Source organism: Lonchura striata, chromosome 18 (genome assembly GCF_046129695.1).
Source record: "Lonchura striata isolate bLonStr1 chromosome 18, bLonStr1.mat, whole genome shotgun sequence".
Taxonomy (NCBI): domain Eukaryota; kingdom Metazoa; phylum Chordata; class Aves; order Passeriformes; family Estrildidae; genus Lonchura; species Lonchura striata.
This window is the reverse complement of record NC_134620.1, coordinates 10839623-10859438: the sequence shown is the minus strand read 5'-3', so window position 1 is coordinate 10859438 and position 19816 is coordinate 10839623. Positions and strand designations below refer to the sequence as shown.

The window sequence follows — 19816 nt, the reverse complement described above, 5'->3', positions numbered from 1 at the left end:
CTTGTTTTGCATCATTATTTGCCAGCAAGTGCTTCAGCGAGCAACGACGGGGTGTCACACAGATGCGTTTGTTTGTATCCTGTTTTTGTTATGCACGCGTTTTAATAAATGACGAGGAAATTAATTCTGAATTTCTGCGTGCGGAGGCTCGCAGGCAGCTCAGCGCTCCGCGGCTGGAGCCGGCTCCGCGGAACCGCGGGATCCCGCAGAAGTTTGGGTCGAAAGAACCTTAAATTCCCATCCCACGGGCAAGGACACCTTCCACTACCGCAGCCTGCTCCAAACCCCCTCCAACCTGTCCGTGGGCGCTTCCAGGGGACTCCGGGGGCAGCCGCAGCCTCTGCGCCAGAGCCGCCCCTCAGCGCCGGACCCCGCGGGTGCCGTCCCCGCTGCGATCCATGTCCGGGTTTTCGGCGGCGCCGCGGGGCAGCCCGGCCCGCCCGCCCGGGGCCGCGCGCGCTGCGAGCGGCGGGCCCGGGGCCGCGGGGGCCGCGCGCGCTGCCAGCGGCGGGGGCGGGCCGGCCGCCGCCATGGGCCCGGCGGGGGCGGGCGGGCGTTGAGGGGGAGCGCGGCGGGGGCTCCCTCCTTCCTTCCCTGCCTCCTTTCCTCCCTCCCTCCCTCCGCCGTCCGTCTGTCCGTCCGTCCCTCCCTCCCTCCTGCCGCCCGCCCGGGGCGCAGGGCGGGAGGCGGGAGCGGCCCCCGCGCTCCGCACGCGCGCACCGGGAGCCGCTCGGCCGTACCGGCGGAGCAGCCGCCGCCGCCGCCGCCGCCGCCAACCCCCGCCCCGGGGGCGGCTGCCCCGGCGGAGCCTCCATCTGCAGCCCGGCGGCGGAGCGGGAACATGGCGGACCTGGAGGCGGTGCTGGCCGATGTCAGCTACCTGATGGCGATGGAGAAGAGCAAGAGCACCCCGGCGGCCAGGGCCAGCAAGAAGATCACCCTGCCCGAGCCCAGGTACCGCCCGCCGCGGCCGCCGCCGGACATAACGGTCCGGCCGTGCCCCCGCGGCCTCCGCCGGCACCGGCCTGGACCCGGGCTGGCCGTGCTGGCCGTGCTGAACGCTTGTGTTTATTTGCCACAACTTGCGCGGGGTCCCTCGGCGGGTGAAGGGGGCACGCCGCTGCCTGCAGGGATGAACCCCCCCGCAGCAGCTCGGGGGTTTATGGATCCGCAAGCCCCGGTGCTCCGTCCGGCGGGTGAGGAATTCCGTCCGAAGCAGCCGGTAGCACCGAGCGGAGCCGCTCTGGCCGCGCTGCTCCGCGGAGCGATTTTTTGGGTGATGCTTCATGGGGTTTGACAGGGGATGCGGGAGGAGGACGGGGCTGGAGCTCGCCCTTAGCGGGCGGCTCACGGAGCAGAGGTGCCGGTGCAGCTCTGGGCTCCGTCGCCCCGACCTTCCCCGGTCCCATCGCGGCAGCAGAGCGGTGCCCTGGCACAGCCGAGGTTGTTTGCTTGGGGCTTGGTGCTAAAAGCAGCTTTTCTTCTGCAAAAACAGCTTTTCCCCGTGGTTATGTGTTTGTTATAAAATCACCTGAGCGTCGCTTATTTATTGCTGAAATTAAAACGAAGCTTTTCCTGTTTTTCATGGCTCTGTGTGTGTGTACGTATATATATATATATATATTAAATGAAGATTCAGGCAGCAAACAGAATACTGCAACAGGAAAAATCTAAACCAAATTTTACTGCAGAATGTGTAGGCAGTTTGGAAGCCTGCTGGTGGCCTAGCCTAGCTGTCTGCTGTGAGCCAGGGATCGCTGGAGCCCTCTTCCCACTTCTTCACTCGTTTTCCTGCCTTTCTGCTGGAATGCTGGGAGGCTGCAGAGCCCCGGGGGAAGGTGAAGGATGCCCAGCCCATGTTTATCCCCCTTGCAGGGACAGTGAGACCTCAGGTGATGAAATTTGGCTGTTGTGTTTAAGGTCTGGTTGAGGATGGTGTTGCTGGACAGACAAAAGTGCCTGCTTTTCTCATGGTAGGTGTTTACACTTTAAAAGCCGTACAATATCCGTGACATTTCATCTGCCCTGTTAGCCCGAGGTGCAGCTTTGCTGAGGGTGCTGATGTCTTCATGTGTCTCGGTGCTGTGGTGATGTCAGTGCTGTCCTCGGTGATGTGCAGCACTGCTGCTCCCCGTTCCCAGCAGGGATGTGACCCTCGTGGGCAGGTGAAAGGTGGGACGTGGAGGCTTGCAGGGCAGGAGGAGTCCTGCCAATGCCATGAGAAATATCAGCACGGTTGGTGCTTGTGGAGAGGCTGGAAGCTGCTGCCTGTACCGATGTCCCTCGTGCCCGGCGCGGTGGAAGCCTCGTAGCAAGTACAGCACGAGGCCTGAGGAACCTGCTGTGCTTTGCTCTCCTGCTCCAGGATTTACGTGTTTGGTGGTTTCCCTGAGCTGGGAGACATGGTTCACCTGTGCTTGGCTCCACAAGGTGGGAAAGGCAGCCAGGTGCCAGGGGAAGTTTGCAGAAGGTGAAAGGATCAGTGGCCCAAGTGCCTCGCTCCTTGGGTTGCCTGTGGAAGAGCCTGTTGGTGTGAGATACTAAAGGAGGAGCATGGCTTGCCACAATCCCTGGTTTGTGATGCTCTGCAGGTGGTGAGAAACCTTCAGTGAGGAGAGGTTTGGGGCTGTACGTGGTGCTTTGGGACAGGGACACGCCAGGCCCTGGGCACACAAGCAGAAGGAAGCACAGACATAACCGAGAACAGGGACTTACCTCAGCCTGGGACCACAAACGGCTCTAGGGTGCCCGAAATGACTGAACCTCTCAGCTTCTAACTGAAACCAGGGGTTTCCTCATACAGTAGGAAACTGTGACCGTTTTTCTGGTGTCAGATATCTTTGTGCTGGCTTCTGGCTGGTTTTTTTTTGATCCCTCTCATTAGAGCAGACATGGTGTGCTGGGTTTACTGAAATATTCTGTATCGCTGGCAAAGTGATTCATTTTAAAATGACATAAATCGGCTGGTTAAAGGCAGGTTGATATAGTAACAGTAAAAAAATACAACACACAGAGTCCTCTCTTGTTTGAAATCAAACAATTTTTCCAGATATTCATTATTTCTGTGTGTGTGAGCAGCTCCTTGGAGGAGCACGAGCCCGGCTCTGTGACGTTGGGTGTGCAGCCATGCCCGCTGTCAGTCCTGGCTGTCACTGGGACAGAGAGCAGGAAGGTCACTGGAATATCACATCCATGCTTGAGATTCAATGTCCCTGCATTATTGCAGTGCTCTGCTCACAGGAAGGTGTTGGTTTATCTCTGGTGGGCAACCACAGCCCAAGGATGGGTCCTGTGCGCTGGCGTTATTTCCTCTTGAAATATGACAAAGGTTTTACCCCTTGTCTCCCTGCTGGAGCCCAGTACACCTGTCGGCACCCTTTTATCTTTCCCAGATAGGGCTGAGGCTAAATGAAGCAAATGAGTTTACTGTAATGCAAATTTGAGGGGGCTTCCTGTTTACAAGGAAATAGCTGTAGTGCCGGCAGAATGAATTCCAAGGCTGCAGGCCAAGGCTTAGCAGCAAATAAACTATGAGGGTGAAGAGTTTATTGGCCGTAGGGCTGATTATTGCTGAGTTTTCCTGAATTATCCTCAGACTGGTTTTGTCCTGAAATCCTTAAACATCACAGTTTGGGGAGAAAGCACAAAAAACCCTAATGAGCCGGGAGTGCCTAAGGAAGAGGATTAGTGTGTTTTTGTTTTTGTTTTGTTTTTTTTTAAGTGCCAAAACAAAACAACCCTTCTTCCATCCTCTGTCATCTGCTTTTCCTTCCCGTCTGCATTTCCTCCTTTCGTTCCTAAAAGCCTTGCCAAGAGCTGTGAGAGCTGTGGTATCTTTCTGTTGTACATTGTTTCCTAAAAGCCTGTTTTTCAGGGAGATTCGCATGGGTGGGCAGAAAGGCTGTCAGAGGCAGAATATCCTGCTGAAATCAGGCCTGGATGGGAAGGAAGTCAGCTCTGTGGAAATACAAGCAAATATGAAACCTAAATCTTATTTTACAGCATTGCTCTCAAATATCTTAAGTTTTGGTGGGAAAGGAGTAAATTAACTGCATTCTGATTTTTTTTTTTGGCTATTCAGCAGACTGCTGAGGGTTTTTACTTTTCCGTGTAGATTTTACATTTCCCTTATTTTGGTCAGAGAGAGTGGAAGAGCACTATAGAACAGCTGTTTTTATTTGCCAGCAGCTTGTTCTGGTTTGAGTAAAGGATTTGTGTAATGTGAAGCTGAGAAAAATGGTCCAAGAAATCAGGTAACAAATGGGAGAGGGTTCAGGGTTTGCAGAAGCCTCTTGTGTGCACCTCTGGAAAGTTGACATTAAACCTTTCCTGCTATAAACATCACGTAAGCTTTGGGTGCTTTTGGTATACAAATACCATGGGCATGGTAACAAAACACAGCATCCATCTGTCCAGGCTTCTCTCCCTGAGGCTGTAGATATTTCTTATCCCATCTCTCATTTTCTAACCTGCTTTCATTAATTACCTCTGTTTCAAGTCAATTCTGATTTTTTTCCCAATATTTTTCCTTGGTCTCCTGTGTTCTTCTGAATCTTGTTCTGCTGGGGGAAAAGGGAGCATATTGCATGCACATTTTTTTCTTAAAATCATACTTTTAACATGATATTTTCCCTCAGTTATCATTGAATCTTCTCTTTACTTGTAGGGGTGAATTCTGGCCCCTGGTACCCAGCTGCTTCTCATAGGGTGGTTGATGTGACCTTTGCTTTCTCACCCAGTATTCAAACTGCCTTGTTAAAACACTGATTGAGGCTAGTTGAAAACACAGAGGTTAATTTGCCTTCCCACTTCTGTCCTGAGCTGTTTGTGATTTCTTATGGTGCTGAATATTGAAATCCAGGCGACATCTCCTGCTCAGGGTTAAGCATCATTAAGCTGTTCTCTCTTGTTTCTGATTTTGTATTTCTGTGCTCTTGGCCTTACTTCGCTCTTTCTGTGGATTTCATTTCATTCTTTGAGGTGGCCTTCAGAGAGTTCTTGCACCTTGTGAAACTTCTGTGAATCTCCAAGTTGCAGGCTCACGTTCCCCTGTCTGTGCTGTCAGCCTGGGTGACTTTGGTGGTGTTTTCCCTGGCATTGTTTAACGCCTCCGTGTTGTGTTTATTCATTTACCGTGCTGTCTCTGGGAACATTTTCCTGACAATTGCTTGTGTAATTTTCATTTTTGTTGCTGTTCTGCCCGTGTCAGCCCTTTGTGTCTCTCTAGGTGCTTCTTTGTTGCTGCAAGAAGACTGTTCAGTTTTGGGCACCTTCCTGGGCAGTCCCAGTCAACACCTGACAACCCTTTCCATGATGAAATTCTTCCTGATATCCAAAATTTGAAGCTTAAATCAGTAAACTGAAGTTTATCTTGCTGTCTAGCACTGCTAGTGTGAAAAGGCCCATGTGAGGGTTCATTGGAAGCTGCTTGAGGAAGGGGAAAAACTTGCTTTTTTTTTTGAACAGTACAAGAAAGGCAGAACACTTGTGATTTTTGGTGGATTAGCTCAGGGTGAGATAGAGTAGTGAAATTTTGATTGGAAATTCAGCCTCCCTGCTTTGCCATCAGCAGAAGTGTGTGGTTGTGAAGGCAATAAGAAATGGCTCTCTCAGAATAATTGGGTGTGCATGCAGAATGCTGGCACTGCTGACGACGTGTACTTGCTTTTTATCTCAAGTCAGCTTTGTACTCCAGCACTTTGTTGGGAAGAATGCATGCCTGGGGATGGATTATGGCTTGTCAGTGTAGGAGGTTGCATGGGAGGGTTCCTGCTTGCTGTGGGTGCTGCTGGTGGCTCTGTTTGGGTGCTCACTCTCCCTGATGGGAGTTCACTTTTTACTGTACCTGCAGTGTCCGTTACCCTGATAACAGACAGGTCTCTACAGGAAAGCACAGGAGGATGAAAGTCCTTTGCAGAGCTTTAAGAGACAAGGAATGTGAGTCTAGATGAAGGACAGCTCATTATTATCTGTATTGCACAGATCAGGAGCCAGTTAGGAAATACCTGATGTAGCTTTGTTCACACGTAGCACCTTGGGCAGGTGCAGGAGCTGAAGCTGAATTTTCTGAACCTCAGTGGAGGCTCAACTGTCTCAGCTGCTGAGCATCTGGTGCTTGGAGCATCTCTGGGCACAGGAAGGAGAGATCTGGCCTTCAGAGAGATGCTCCAATTACTTCTCCCCGGGGATGCTGTAGGATTGCAGCGTATGTTTTGCAGCACAGACCTCCCCTCGGGTGTCATTACCTTAAGTAAGAAAAAAGGTAAATCAGCAGTGAACTGGGAGGGAGATCAGTATGCAGCCTTCTGTTCCTGTGCTAAAAACAGAGGGATGATTCTTGATGTGTTTTTGGGGAAAGCTTCCGAAATGCGATGTTGTGTTACAGGTGTGAAGTGCTCATTTGATCTGGTGCAGGTGGGCTGCAGGGGCTGTGGACCTGCCAGATGTTTTTTTCAGTAAAATTAATGAACTTTATAGCTCTTAATCCTTTTATACCTGGTGACTTTTCAGTGCCTAGATCTTCCTGTGTGAAATGGTTTCAGCCAACAGTGGAACTATAACATCAGGACACCAGCGTGTGCAGCCCTTGGTTTCTGTTCTGGTGAAATCATGTGGAATGGCCTGGTTTAATCTTCTTATCAATAATAGCTTTATTTTGTTGGTAATTAGTAAAATTAGTAGAAAGTCTATCAGGAGCCGTCAGGTCCAGGTGCATAAACCAAATAACAGAATTTAATTGAACTAAATTGGTGCAAAACCAGCAGTTTCTAGCTTAGAAAATACAGCTGTTTTCCACAGGAGCCTTCACCCCATACTTATAAAAAAAAAAAAATCATTCCAATACTGACTAAACACCTATATAAATCCGCCTTGCAGAAATAAATAACAATTTTTGAAAGCATTTGAAGGATCATAGAGCCCCTCAGCCCCATTCCAGCATGCCAGGAATTCGTCCTGTCAGTATGTGTCGTGTCCTGTTGAGGAGGTAGCTGCAGAAAGGGCAGATTTTTTTGGGATCTGGTGGAGCTGTGCAGATCAAAGCCATCATTAGGGATCGAGTCTGGGATGTGTGAGAGCAGACAGGCACCAGCTGCACTCCCAGCTCCTGCAGCCTCGCCGGGATCTCAGCATGGGAGCTGGGAATTGCTGGGTGCTCGGGGGACTTCTACCTCTGCTCAAGGTGCACATGAGCAAAGAGCTCCCGGGAAATGAAAAAGCTCCAGGGAAGCCAGTGAAACACTCAGTGCTTCAGACCTTGGAGAAAGACATCCCTGTCCCAAGGGCCCCTCCGTGTGACAGCGCTGGGATGTGCCTTGGCTGCTGTTTGTTGTGTTTCTGCCTCAATTTCAGTAGGGAAAATGAGCTCTGTGAGACTGGGCTTTAGGTGGAGGGGTGCTGGTGAATGGAGTTGGATCCAGCTGACACCCAGAGGAAATGCCTTTAAGTTCCATCAGGGGAGGTTTAGGTGGATTTTGGGACCAAAATGGTGAAGTTTGGAGGGAAAAGGACCCAAAATCCACACAAAAATCCACCCTGGGGTCATGAAATTTAGGAAAAGGGACCCAAAATTCCTGGAATTTCAGGATCCTAAAAATTCCTGAAGAAATTTCGGGGGAAAAGGTGGGAAAATGGCAAAAATCAGGGCAAAAATGGCACAACAATGGTGAAAGCTAAACGGAAAAAAAAACCTAAATCACCCAAAAATCCACCCTGGAGCCACAAAATTTGAGAATAGGGAACAAAATTCCTGGACTTTCAGGATCCTAAAAATTGGTGGAGTCTCCATCCCTGCAAGGATTTAAAAGCTGTGTGGATGTGACACTTGAGGACATGGGTCAGTGGTGGCCTTGGCATTGCTGCGGGAAGAGTTGGTCTTGATAGTCTCTGAGGGCTTTTCCAATCTAAAAAATCCCATAACTCAATTAAAAGGAGAGAAATCGTGTGTGGGTGTTTTACTCCTGATGTCTCAAGTAGGGATGGCTGGGACAGCCATGGGAGTGGGACACAGCTTTGAGAGTGCCATTCCTTTTTGAACCTTCTCACCATTTGCTGTTGTTTTCCAGTCTCCAGTCTGGCTTCTCTATTTCTTCTCTATCCTCTTCTGTTCATTTTCATGTTTGAAGCCATTCTGTGTTGTGCATCAGTCCTCTATGTTTTTTTTATTTGTTTATTTTTACCCAAGACTTTTCTGATTGTTCAAAAATACAGTAACATCCCTGTAGTTTTAACTTATTGTTTCAAAAAGCTTTGAAAGATCTGATTCTTAGGCCAAATATTTCATCCCAGTTTTCACTTTTGATCAATCTTGCATTGCTAAACCTTTTAAATGCACTTATACAAAGAGAAAAAAACAACTCACTTTAGGCTGTGGTGGCTCTGAGCCATTCTGCCAGTGCTTTGAATTGCTCTTGTTGACCCTGTCATGCTTTCAGTTCAGAGGCCTTTGGGGCAGGATCTTTGGTCCAATTTTAGCAACTTTATGATGGATTTGGACAGTGGAAGTAAACATTTAAAATCTCTGTAAAATTGCATCCCGAGCCTATAAATGAATAAATAAATCAGAGGCGTCTGTCAGTGTTGGCCATAGTTCTTGGTCTCTCAGTCAAGGTTTATACTTGCTACTTGCAAAGAAAGTTCTAAACATTTGAGATTGAGAAAGATTAGAAAAAATTGGCACGTCTTCAGTAATCTTGTGTTTGTTTAAAAAAAAAAGTAATTTATGATTGGCAAATGCCTTAATTGCAGTCAGAGTGAGGAGATGTGATTTTGCTCTGATTTCCCTTTCTTGTAATTTCTCAGCAGCAGCAATCTGGTGGAAGGGCAAGTCCTTGACACTGCAATTTGGTGTAATTATTCCTGCAAAATTCATGTACTTAGAAGCTTTTATATTAGTTTCAGATTTCAGCGCTGATAATGCCTCAAGGATCTTGGGGCTGGTGTTTTGTGAAGTTGGAGCTGCAAAACTCCTGCTTCTGGCTCCCTCCTCGTAAACTTTCTTCATTAAAATAATTTGCATAAGTGAAGCTGCTGATGCAGGGACGGGAGGGGGTGTGGGCAGGTGTTGCTGAGCTCTAATCCCTTCCATCCCACAGGGCTCTGGGGTGAAATATGTTGTTAATCACCCACGACAGCTCTAAGAGCATTATTTTGCTGCAGTGTAATGACTTGGCAGTGGCTGGGTGTGAGGGCACAAAATGGGGCAGAAATGGTGAAGTTGTGCCAGAAAATGGCAGAGTCCCGTGGAGGTGGGGTGTGTGTGTGGTGTGATGTGTTTATGGAGAGAAATCAAAGTTTGGGGTCACTCGTTGCTTTGTCAGTTGATGAGTCCAAGCATGTGCACTGATTAATAACTGACTCACAGAAAGATTTGCATTGGGAAAGACCTTCAAGATTGAATGTGATTCTGTGAGATTACAAGCAATACATATGTATATCAGTTTAAATGGTGTTGTAATGATCTTTTTTGCCTTTCTGTGCTGGGAATTTGCCCCACGAACTGCTGGAACCACAGTGACCACGTGTGCAGCAGCTTTTACAGCACTGAGAGCCCAGTCATTTGGAGAAGTATTGACTTCTGCTGAACTTTGAGCTGAGTGCAGTCTGAGAGGAAGCAGAATGAAATGGGTTCAGTGGTTTGTGAGTGTTCAGTGTTTATTATCCCTGACACAGGAATAAATGAAGGTGGCTGTGATGTGGAGATGAGATGTTGGGAGTGCAGAGAGTGGACAGGCACTGCTAAACCTTGGCAGTCAAAGCACTGGCCATGGAGTTGATGAATATCAGCATTTTCTTGAAATAATTATTAATTTGGACATGCCAGGAGGCATCAGGAACTTAGTGTGCTGTTGGATTCAGGAGCCACATGTGGCAGAGGAATGGTACCTGTTCTAATGACAAAGAGGAGGGAAGAAATAAATCCAGCTTTATTTTACAGACTAGAGATCTGAGCAGATGAAGTTTGTGACCTGCTCTTGATGATACAGGAAATGTTGGTAGAGTTAAATCCTGAACTAAGCTCTTCTCAGTCTCTGTGAAGCTGCTGTTTCATTCTTATTTTTATTTTCTGTTCTTCTGTTTCCGTTTCAGCCTATTGGAGAATATATTAATGATTGGAACTGCTCATTTTTAATGCAGGTGTGGTTCTTCAATGCTGGCTGTTGCTTTACCAAGCTGTGGTGTACACCAGATAGCATCCCACAAATCCGAAATCTTATTGATTTACAAGAAAAAATCATCTGCTCTTGATGATAAATAATTCAAAGCTCCTTTAAGATCCAGTAGTAGGAAGGCCAGTAGTAAGGAGCTTCTTGACCTAATTCCAGTAGTAGGAGTATTGTACATATGGATGCTCCCCATTGCCTCATTCTGTGCCCTTTCCTTTTCTGAGGTGTGAGTTACTTTCAGAAGAACTTCATGGACAAAATCTGCATGAAATGAATAGCAGAACTTTTATACAATCATGGAATAGTTTGGGTGGAAAGGACTTTAAAGTCCATCCGGTTCCACCCCTTGCCATGGGCCGGGACACCTTCCACTATCCCAGGTTGCTCCAAGCCCTGTTCAACGTGGCCTGGGACACTTCCAGGGATGGGGAAGCCCCTGCTTCTTGGGCACCCTCTGCCAGGGCCTCGCCACTCTCACAGAGAAGAAATATTTCCTAATATCTAATTTAAACCTCCTCTTTGCCAGTTTAAAATCATTCCCCCTTGTCCTGTTGCTACATGCTCTTGGAAGAATTCCCTCTCTATCTTTCTCAGAATTATCAGAACGAGTGCTGATTGTTTTCCTCTCCTCTCTAAATCCTGGTTTGGGCATATTCCCACATCCATTGGGGTTGTGCTCTGGCTGCCCTATGGTCAGTTCCTCAGTTCCAGTGTCCATCCTTGGGCACACACACACTCAGACACCAGCAGAAGTTTGATTTCTCCTGCTTGGCATGCTTCTCCTTGGAGTCCCAGGCTGTCACTGCTCTGTTCCGGGGGAACAGCAGGAGTGGCTGTTGTTGTCCAGTGCTGCAGCCAAGGACAAGTCCTGGCTTTGGCTGAGCTCCTCTCCAAGGCTCCTTCTGCTTTGCTGCTCCTGCTGGAACTCGTCTGAGCAGGAGGATTGTAGATGCTCTTGCCTTACATGGCCTTTTCTGTGTTAGAAAGGACATGATGTGTTTTCTCCGGAGCTCTTCAGACGTGTTTTCAAGTAGACGTTTTCCTCCTGTGCCGACCTTGGCACTGCGGCTGCTGCTGCCTGTGCCAGGCTGCTCATAGACAGGGAGAGCTATTTAATTCCAGAATGGAGTTTAACCTTGAAGGCTGCTTTTCATCAGGTTTCTTTGATCAAGGCTGGAATAACTAGAGCTCCAAGATGCATCTTGAAGCTCCTTTCAACAGACTGTTCAGCTCATGCTTGAAATAAATCCCTTTTCTGGGCAGGTGGAAGAGCTGACCAGGTTAGAGCGACCTGTGCTGCTCGCAGAGTTTATGGTTTGATAAGGATGCAGAAAAGTCATCTTCTGTCTGCTTGGGGCTGGCAGTGTGCTTCAACCTGCTCTGCAGGCCTGGGGTGTTTGTTCAGCTCCTTTGGGAGCAGCTTCACCCAGGGGCTCTCAGAAATGCAAGAGCACCCAGCTGTCCATGCCCAGGCACTGCTGGGCATCTCCCTGGGGCCAGTGGCAAAGGGCTTCCCTGTGCTCCCAGTTAAACCAGCAATTACAGAATCCCACAATCAATGAGGTTGGAAAAGCCCTCCAGGACCATCGAGTCCAAGCTGTGCCTGGTCTCCACCTTGTCACCAGCCCAGAGCACTGAGTGCCATGTCCAGATGTTCCTTGGACACTTCCAGGGATGCAGACTTTACCTGGGCAGTCTCTTCCAGTGCTTGACCACCCTTCCAGTGAAGATAAAGATGTCCAGAAAGAGGTACCTAGGATCCAAGCTGCATTTCTCACCAAATTTTAGGCCTGACTTTGACTTCCTCTAAACATACTTCGGTTGACTTGTGGTATGTGGGTAGTAAATGGATTGTTTCTGAATTTTTTGGTTTTTGCTGTTTTCTTCCTCTTTGAAATGAAAAGAATACATGAACAAAAGGTTTTTGCTGCAGTCCAGTTGGATGTGCTTTTGTTTCTGAAGTCTCCCTGGGTTTTGTTTTTAGCCAACTTTTGTTTCTGCTCCTTGTGAGTGCTGCTATTAAGGTGGATCATGCTGTGAACTGAGATGAACTCGTGCAGAAACGGCCACTTCTTGCATTAGTGCGTGGTTTGTGCTGATGGCATCTCTGGCCAGGGAAAGCTTTTCAGAAATGGCTGTGTTTCTGTGAAATGCAGCTTTTAATCCCAGATTGTTTACATGTAGGGCAACTAATGAGTCAATAGACTAAAGCAGAGAGGGAACCTTTCTTCCTGATAGTGGAATGTGCTAAGCTCCATTTTAAAATTTTCCATCCTTCTGAAGGATACATGGACTCTGCCCATGCCTCAATTCTTTGAACTCCAGAGGATTTCTACCTGGAACTTCCCTGTGAGAATTAGGAGATTATTATTCTGGATAGTCATAATCCACTCAATTTCATTTATTCCTATTTATTTATTTGGATAAGTAGCAATGATTTTAAAGGAGTGCAAGTGTTGAGGAGCTGGAATGTAGCGTGGACTCCTGTAGCCTGCGATCATTTTACAGATTTGTTCACTTTCTGTGGCTGCAAAAGACATTTTGTTCCTTTGACGTTATCCATCAGAGCAGAAGTACGGGATGTCAGCAGAGGAGGAGGTGCTGGAGAGGTTTGCTCCTTACACAATCACTGTTTTCCTGGGCGCCTCAGTCACACGTTAAATTTTCATTATCTTCTCCCATTGTCTAGACTGAAGATCTGTTGATGTAATTTCTTGCAGTGCACTCATTGGAGCAGAGGAAAGCTTTCTTGATGGCATTATTATGAAAAAGGCTTATTCTGTTACTGCTGGTCTGGTGGTCAGTGGGAACGGGACGGTGCCGAGGGGCTCGGGGAGGAGGGGGAGCTGTGGGCTCTGGGAACTCCTGCCAGGTTTGTTCATCTCCAGTGGCTCCTCTGTAAGCACAGAGGGAAGAGAGGAAGGTCTGGTTGGCAAAAGACTTGGGTTTTAGGAAGTAATTGAGAGGATGATGAAGCTCTGCCACAGAGCAGCTGTGGCTGTCCTATCCCTGGAAGTGTCCAAGACCAGGTTGGATGGGGCTTGGAGCAACCTGAGATGGTGGAAGGTGTCCCTGCCCATGGCAGGGGCTGGAACAAGATATTCTTAAAGATCCCTTCCAATCCAAACCATTCTGTCATTCCACGATCTCTTATTTGCTGCTCCCTCTTATTTTAAAATCAGCATTTTGTTTAGATTGTTAAAATACACAGAGGGCAGACCCAGTTCTTAATGAACAAATAAACAGCAAGTTCGTCACTGAATAATTTATCATCTCAAACCTGATTAACAGTGTTCAGCCCTCCCTGTTCTTGTCTGACTTGATGTGGTGGTTGGCCTCCAGAGCTCTCGCTTTGGATCACACTGTTCAGAGATCCGTGTTCCATGTGGGACTTGGAGATACACAGAAAACTATTAATAGGATATTTTCCTACATGGGAGTTTAGGGCCTTCCAGCAGAGTCCTTGGCTTTATTATAGACTTTTTTCTGGTCAAGTCATTCAGGCTTTGTGCCTCAGCTCCTCTGAGGAGGAGTGTGGATACTTTCCTCCCTCCGTGGGGGAGATGTTTGTCAGTATTTGGGAGGCTTCTCAGAATTTTAACAACGGGGTCCCTGTGAGCACACGAGAGGGGACGTCCCTGAGGTCAGCAAGGCTTAGCTGCTCAGTCTTGCTGCTGCAGAAATATGAGTGATATTTAATGGACTTGTTTGGAGCACGAGTGCTTTGTTCAAGGTTATTTTTATAATAATAAATAGTATAATTAAAATAATAAGTAGTGCAATTATAGTAATAAATAGCATGTATGGAAATTATTGATTTTAAAATCGGAAACAGAGAAAGACTGGTGGAATTTTGGCTCGATACCGTGACAAGAGAGTAGCTTTACCAAGGCCCAGCACTGCTGGCCTGCATTAATTTTAAGATTTATGTTCTTGTATTGTTGCCCATATGAAATTTTTATGGTCATTATATTACAATGAATATTGAGGTTACTTGACAAATAAAGGAAATCTTTGTTAATGTAGTTTCAGTGAGTGATTGTGACATTATAAATTAGGCAAAGTAGATGTTAAGTGCATTGCAGCCAAGCAAGGCCTAATGGAGCTGCTGTTGGCTCCTTGTGTGGCTAGCTCGGGGTGACTTGTGCAGTTATTTTACTGTGCAAGCTAAACCTGAGGCAGGAATAAAGTGGTGACCAGGGTGTCCCCTGGGAGGTCACCCCAGGGATCAGCTCACCCAAGGCCAGGCAGGGCTCCACCTGACTTTTCTTCAAAGGTTTTAAAAAAACAATTTCAAGTAATCCCTCTTTATTTTTTGTCCCTTTTTTGTTTCAGTATCCGCAGTGTTATGCAGAAATACCTCGAGGAAAGGGGTGAATTAACCTTCGACAAGATCTTTAATCAGAAAATTGGTAAGTTATGTCTCAATAAAATGTTATTTGTGTAGATATTTTCAAGATCTGTTTGGTTTTTACATATCTCTGTGGTGCCTGCCGAGAAGTCAGTGCTGTAGATTGAAAAACACTGGACAGGACTTAGTGAAACAAAGAAGATGAAATGTTGTCAAAGGGAAGAAGACGAAGCAAGACAATCTGTCAACTTCAGGTTCTGGAAAACTACAGGGAAAATAATTAAATTATTTGGAAACATCGAGGAGAAAATGATATTACTTGGTATGGGCTTGTCAACAATGTAATGTGTCACATCAGTTAAACTTTTTTTTTCTTTGCAGAGGTAATGAGCCTGTTGATAAGGGAGCAGGAGAAAAGATCCCAGATGTGTTGTCTTGACCCTCTGACATGGTGTTCTTGCTCATAGCACAGGGGGATGTAGCCTGGGTGAAAGTGCTGGGAAATGGCCTGGTGGAGCAGTTAATCAGTATTCCATGGAAAGGTGGATCTGGGGAGTGGGAACATCAGAGATCAGTGTTCAGTTCAGTGAATGCTGCAGTGAAGAGCCCCTGTGTTCTGCTGTGACAAGGACAAAAACTCCATAAAGCAGGGGAGGGGGGAAATGCAGGGAAATCCAGCAGTGTCCTTCCTTCCACCTGTGCCAGAGCAATCACACAGACACAGCCTGGGGACCCTGGGGACCCTGGGGCAGGGACTTGGCTGTGACAGCCAGCCCTGAGCTGTGTTGGCTCAGCTGGATCACACAACTAAATATAAAATCAGTGTTGTAGCCAGTGAGGCATGTGAAATAATCCTCTTCTGGCAGAATGTTATGTCCATCCTGGCAGTGGATTAAAAAAATATACATGGACCTGCTGGGAAAAGTCCAGGAAAGAGCAGTGGGAATGAACAGTCTGTTAAATCTGACCTACAGGGAAGTATTGAAATAGGGTGTGATATGGGAAGGGAGAAGTGAGGTTGAACATGATTCAAAACCAGAAAAGCTGTTGCAGAAATGATGAGGTTAGTCGATTTTCTACAGCTTTAATGTTTCAATGAAAAAAAAAATTGGATATGAATAAAATTTAAAATTTTAGTGGTAGCATGGGTAATGAAGCAGGGAGTGGATTTTGTGAGGGGCTCTTGGGATCTTTGGCAGATTTGAGGAGGGAGTTGGCTGGGATAGCACAGCTGCTCCTGTCCTAGAAATGGTGAATGGGCTGGGAAGTCTTGAGGAGGTCAGTGGTTTTATTCCTGTCTGAAATGAGGCTGTAGTGAACAAAGTACCTGTTTTCCCAGGAAAAGTGGTGCAAAGGGGGCATCTTTGGGCTGGTTGAGTTTTCACTGGCATCCCTTCTGGCTGGAGCAGAAGTACCCCAAAACCTTCCTGCTTGCCTGGCAGTGTGCAGCTCACTGGAATGGGAGTTTTAGGCATTGCCAGATTAAAATAATTGGTGTTCCTGTGTCTCAGAGTGTCATTAATGAGTCTCAGAGCTGTTGGAAGTCTTGGGGAATTTTTCACGTGTTTCAGAAATTGGAGTGTGGTCTGTACTTGTTTTTAAAACTATGACTTTTTATTGTGGCCAAAACTTTTGCCATGCAAATACAGATACCTTGTTTGCTTGTATTTTGCTTGTACTGACACCTCAGTTGTGCTTCAGCTCCAATGCCTGTGCTGAATCATTAATATTTTGCTGTAGCCTGGCAGTTGCAAAATAAGCAGAATTTTAAGCAACCAAACACAGTCTGACTTCAACTGAGTCTCTTTGGGTGCAGTGAAATGAAGAAGTCCTTTTTTTAGTTTTTTTTTCTCTATAAAAAGAGAAGTCAAACAGACCATCTTCTATGTAATGGATATTTCTATTTATGTAATTGAATACTTTTCATTACCTGTTACAGCGAGGACTGTTGCAGTTATTTTGATTAGTTACAGCAATTACAGTTAGGTAACTGGAACCTTGGAAGGATTAGATCTTTCTCTTTCTTTCCCCATGTTGGTAGTAGCCATTAAACCTGGAATTTTAGAGCCCAGTTTCATTAACATTTTCGTTTCTGTGCACAGAGGAGAGGTTTCCTCCTGCTCTCTCTGGGTACAGTCAGAGCAGGACTTGCCCTGGATTACCTGGAAATAAGGAGCAGTTCTGTGAATGCTGTGCAGGAGTTTCAGTTAATTCTGAAGCTAAAATAGGATTTAGAATGGAATTAAAAAAAAAAGATTAAAGCTAAACACGACTGTTTTTAACAGCAGACTTTGCATCACGCTGGAAAATACAGTATTTCCTTTACTGTGGTTCATTTAAATTTGATTGCGTTTTCTAGCGTGTTCTTTGCCACTCAATTAGCTCTGTTTCCAGACATTAGCATAATTGCTTGTGGTAAAGTACCTGCAGTTTTAGGCAAGCGTTATGCAAAGGGCTGTGAGAAGAAGCGTGGGGAGGTAATTAAAACTCTAATCACCTTTTTATTCTCCCCTTGTCTCTTTGGCTGGGGGGATGTGGTGAGACCACAGGTGGGGCAGGACCTGGGTGTGCTGGTGTTGGGAGGAGTCTCCATCATCCTGGATCTCCAGTAGTTCTGCTGGATCATCCCTGGTTTTTCCTGTGATAATCTTGCTGAGGAGCCATCCAGCACTCTCTGCTTTATCCTTACACACCGACTATAAAACTGCACCAGGCTCCCCAGTCTTTCCTTGGCAACTGCTCTAGATGAGAACTGTTTTCTTTCTTTCTTTCTTTTTTTTTTTTTTTTTTTTTTTTTTTTTCCCAGATCTAAATTTTTCCTCTCAGCTCCAGGCCACTGTTCTTTTTCTTTTTTTTTTTTTCCTATTTTTCAGAATCCTTTCAGATGTAAACCCAGGCTTTGATCAGCTGTCTGATACAAGGGCTGTGATGTCAGTGTGGATGTTTCCATGTGAATATGTCTAATTATGGTGCTGGTCTCATCACCTGCAAGTGTTTATTCTTAGTGAGCCCTAAAATCGTTTTAGGGTCAGTACTTTCCTGGTCCCACTGCCAAAGGTTGGCCCAAATTCTCTTCCTGCCAGGTGTGCAGCTGCAGGGAGTCACAGGGACAGCTCTGGCTTGGAAACCAAAACCTTTAGGATAAGGATAAGAGCAGGAAGCTCATCAGGGATGAAAATGGCCCGGAGGCTCCATCAGATTTGCATAAACAAATCTGTCCCCTATTTGCATCTCTTCCCTGGGGAAGGCAAACAGGCTGCTCTCATCCCTTGGTGCTGGCACTGCTGTTTGCCCCCTGAGTGATGCTCCAGAACGATCTGGAGCTCTCTAAGAATGTCCTGGTGAGTCAGAGGACATGGAGCTCATAGAAGCACCCAGAAGAGTGCTCTGGCAGCCCAGCCCAGCCGGCTGTTCCTTCAGAAGCTGCTTCCTCCACAGCAGAAGCCTCTTGGGGAAGTACAGCCTGTCTCAAAGCCGAGTGCGTAACCACCTTAGCTGGTTTTCTTTTACCACATCCTGTTTGCTACAACACCAGATCAGGAGTTTCTTTAGAAAAAGAGACGTTTTGAGAGGTGTTGGAAGTGTTCAAAGCCAGGTTGGGCAGGGCTAGGAGCAACCTGGGCTAGTGGAAGGTGTCCCTGCCCATGGCAGGGGTAGAATGAGATGGTCTGTAAGGTCAAACCAAACCATTCTATGACTGTGGTATCCCAAGATCCATAATTGGAATCCACTCTTCTTCACAACTGTTAAAATTGAACGTGGAGTCCTTGTCATGTTGCCCTGCCCTGTGGGATGGGGACACTTGGAGAGACCCTGTCCCTGCAGATCAGGGGCTGCTGCAGCCAAGGCCTTCAAGGGAATCTGTGAGATCATAATATTGCTTTAGAACAGGATTATCCTGGTTATTAAATGCTTTGGAGCAAACTTGCTGCCAGTTACAATTCCGTGACTCTCAGGTCTCACCCTGGGCTTCCAGACAAACCACGCTGCGAGGCAGGGAGTGGAGTTGGGGTAGAAATCCTGGGATGTGATCTTAAAGCATCCTACAGCTCCATGCCTGGCTTGGCTCAGCCTTGTGTTCTCTGGTGGCTGTTTGAGCCCCTCATGAAGGCAAGCAGGCTGCTGTCATCTCTGGAGCTGGGGGGACGTGGCAGTTCTTCACACCCTTCTCAGTTTCTCATCTCTTGCAGAGCCGTTGGGTCCCGGCTGGGGGAAGGATGAGAACAGGACGTGTTTTAGCTGTTTCAGCAGCTGCTCTTGCTGCAGTCTAAGTTTTTCACCTTTCCTGGGAAGTAACTTGCCTTTTTTTTCCCCCCACAGGTAGCTCAGTTTTTTGGTGTTTTTTTTTTTTTTTTTTTCCCTTTGTGAAATAGAGCTAATTAAAACAACTTCTAGTTGACGTAAGAAGTTACAAACTTTTTTTTTTTCTCCTTATTTACCATCCACTTTTGCAGAGTGAGGGATGATCTTTCTGAGGTGATTCATTCCACTGTCTTCCATATCCTCCTCAACCAGCTCCAAGCTGGAGGTTTTCCCAGCAGGGGGGAAGCATTTTACCATCTGCATCAGGGCTGGTTCCAACCCACGGGGGCTTGTGGGGGCTGTCAGCCCCTTCCCTGCTCCCCTTGTCCTGATCCAGCTCAGCATGGATCGTGTTTGTTCTGTAGCTCCTCAGCTCAGCTTCCAGAGCATTTGGTCTGTTTTGTAGCTCCTTCTGCACAAGGACTTTTGTGCCTGCCCTTCTCATTTTCAGGGAAATGTGCTCAGACTGACCCTGCTGGCTGCTGTTTCCTCCAGCTTGGTCAGGGACAATTTTCTGTTAAAAAAAGCCCCAACCAAAACTGGGGTGAGAACAGCTACAGTGAGGTTTGTTTTGGGGGGCAGTGAATTATGTTTTTTGTTGTTTCTTTCTCTAGTTATGGACTCATATTTCATTATTTCAGAGCTTTGGTGCTAATCATTAGATAGGAGTTAGAATCTGTTGAGAAAAACATTCTTGCTCTTCCTCTTTCTGCTGGCACCGTGCTCCCTGAACTGCCTAAAAATAACAGGCTGGGAAAAGTGACTCCCTAGAGCATTATTTAAGCTATTGTTTAATTTAAGCAGAAGATCTATGTACTGTTGGCATTCTGGACTAATTAAATAGTCCTCTGAGGAAATAACAATGAAGGCTATAAAACTTGGTTGGGAATAAAGAAAAGCACCTGAGTTTTTGGCTGTGAAGTGAGCAGGGATGATTTTTCTGAACTGTATCGTGAGCACTGTGATAAATTTGCTCTGTTCTTGTACCTTGATGTTCAAT

General features: G+C 46.8%; 1 protein-coding gene across 2 annotated transcripts in view; it reads left to right on the top strand.

Annotated features, from left to right (window-relative positions):
• Nucleotides 1-714: 714 nt before the first annotated feature.
• The window catches only part of GRK3 (G protein-coupled receptor kinase 3), a 61031-nt gene continuing 41929 nt past the window's right edge, over nucleotides 715-19816 (top strand). The window contains exons 1-2 of one of the 2 annotated variants that reach the window (XM_021544711.3): nucleotides 715-954; nucleotides 14499-14575. In XM_021544711.3, the coding sequence (XP_021400386.2) occupies nucleotides 842-954; nucleotides 14499-14575 (190 nt within the window). In that variant the 5' untranslated portion in view covers nucleotides 715-841. The remainder of the gene's footprint in view (nucleotides 955-14498; nucleotides 14576-19816) is intronic. The other variant, XM_021544712.3, reaches the window with a different exon arrangement.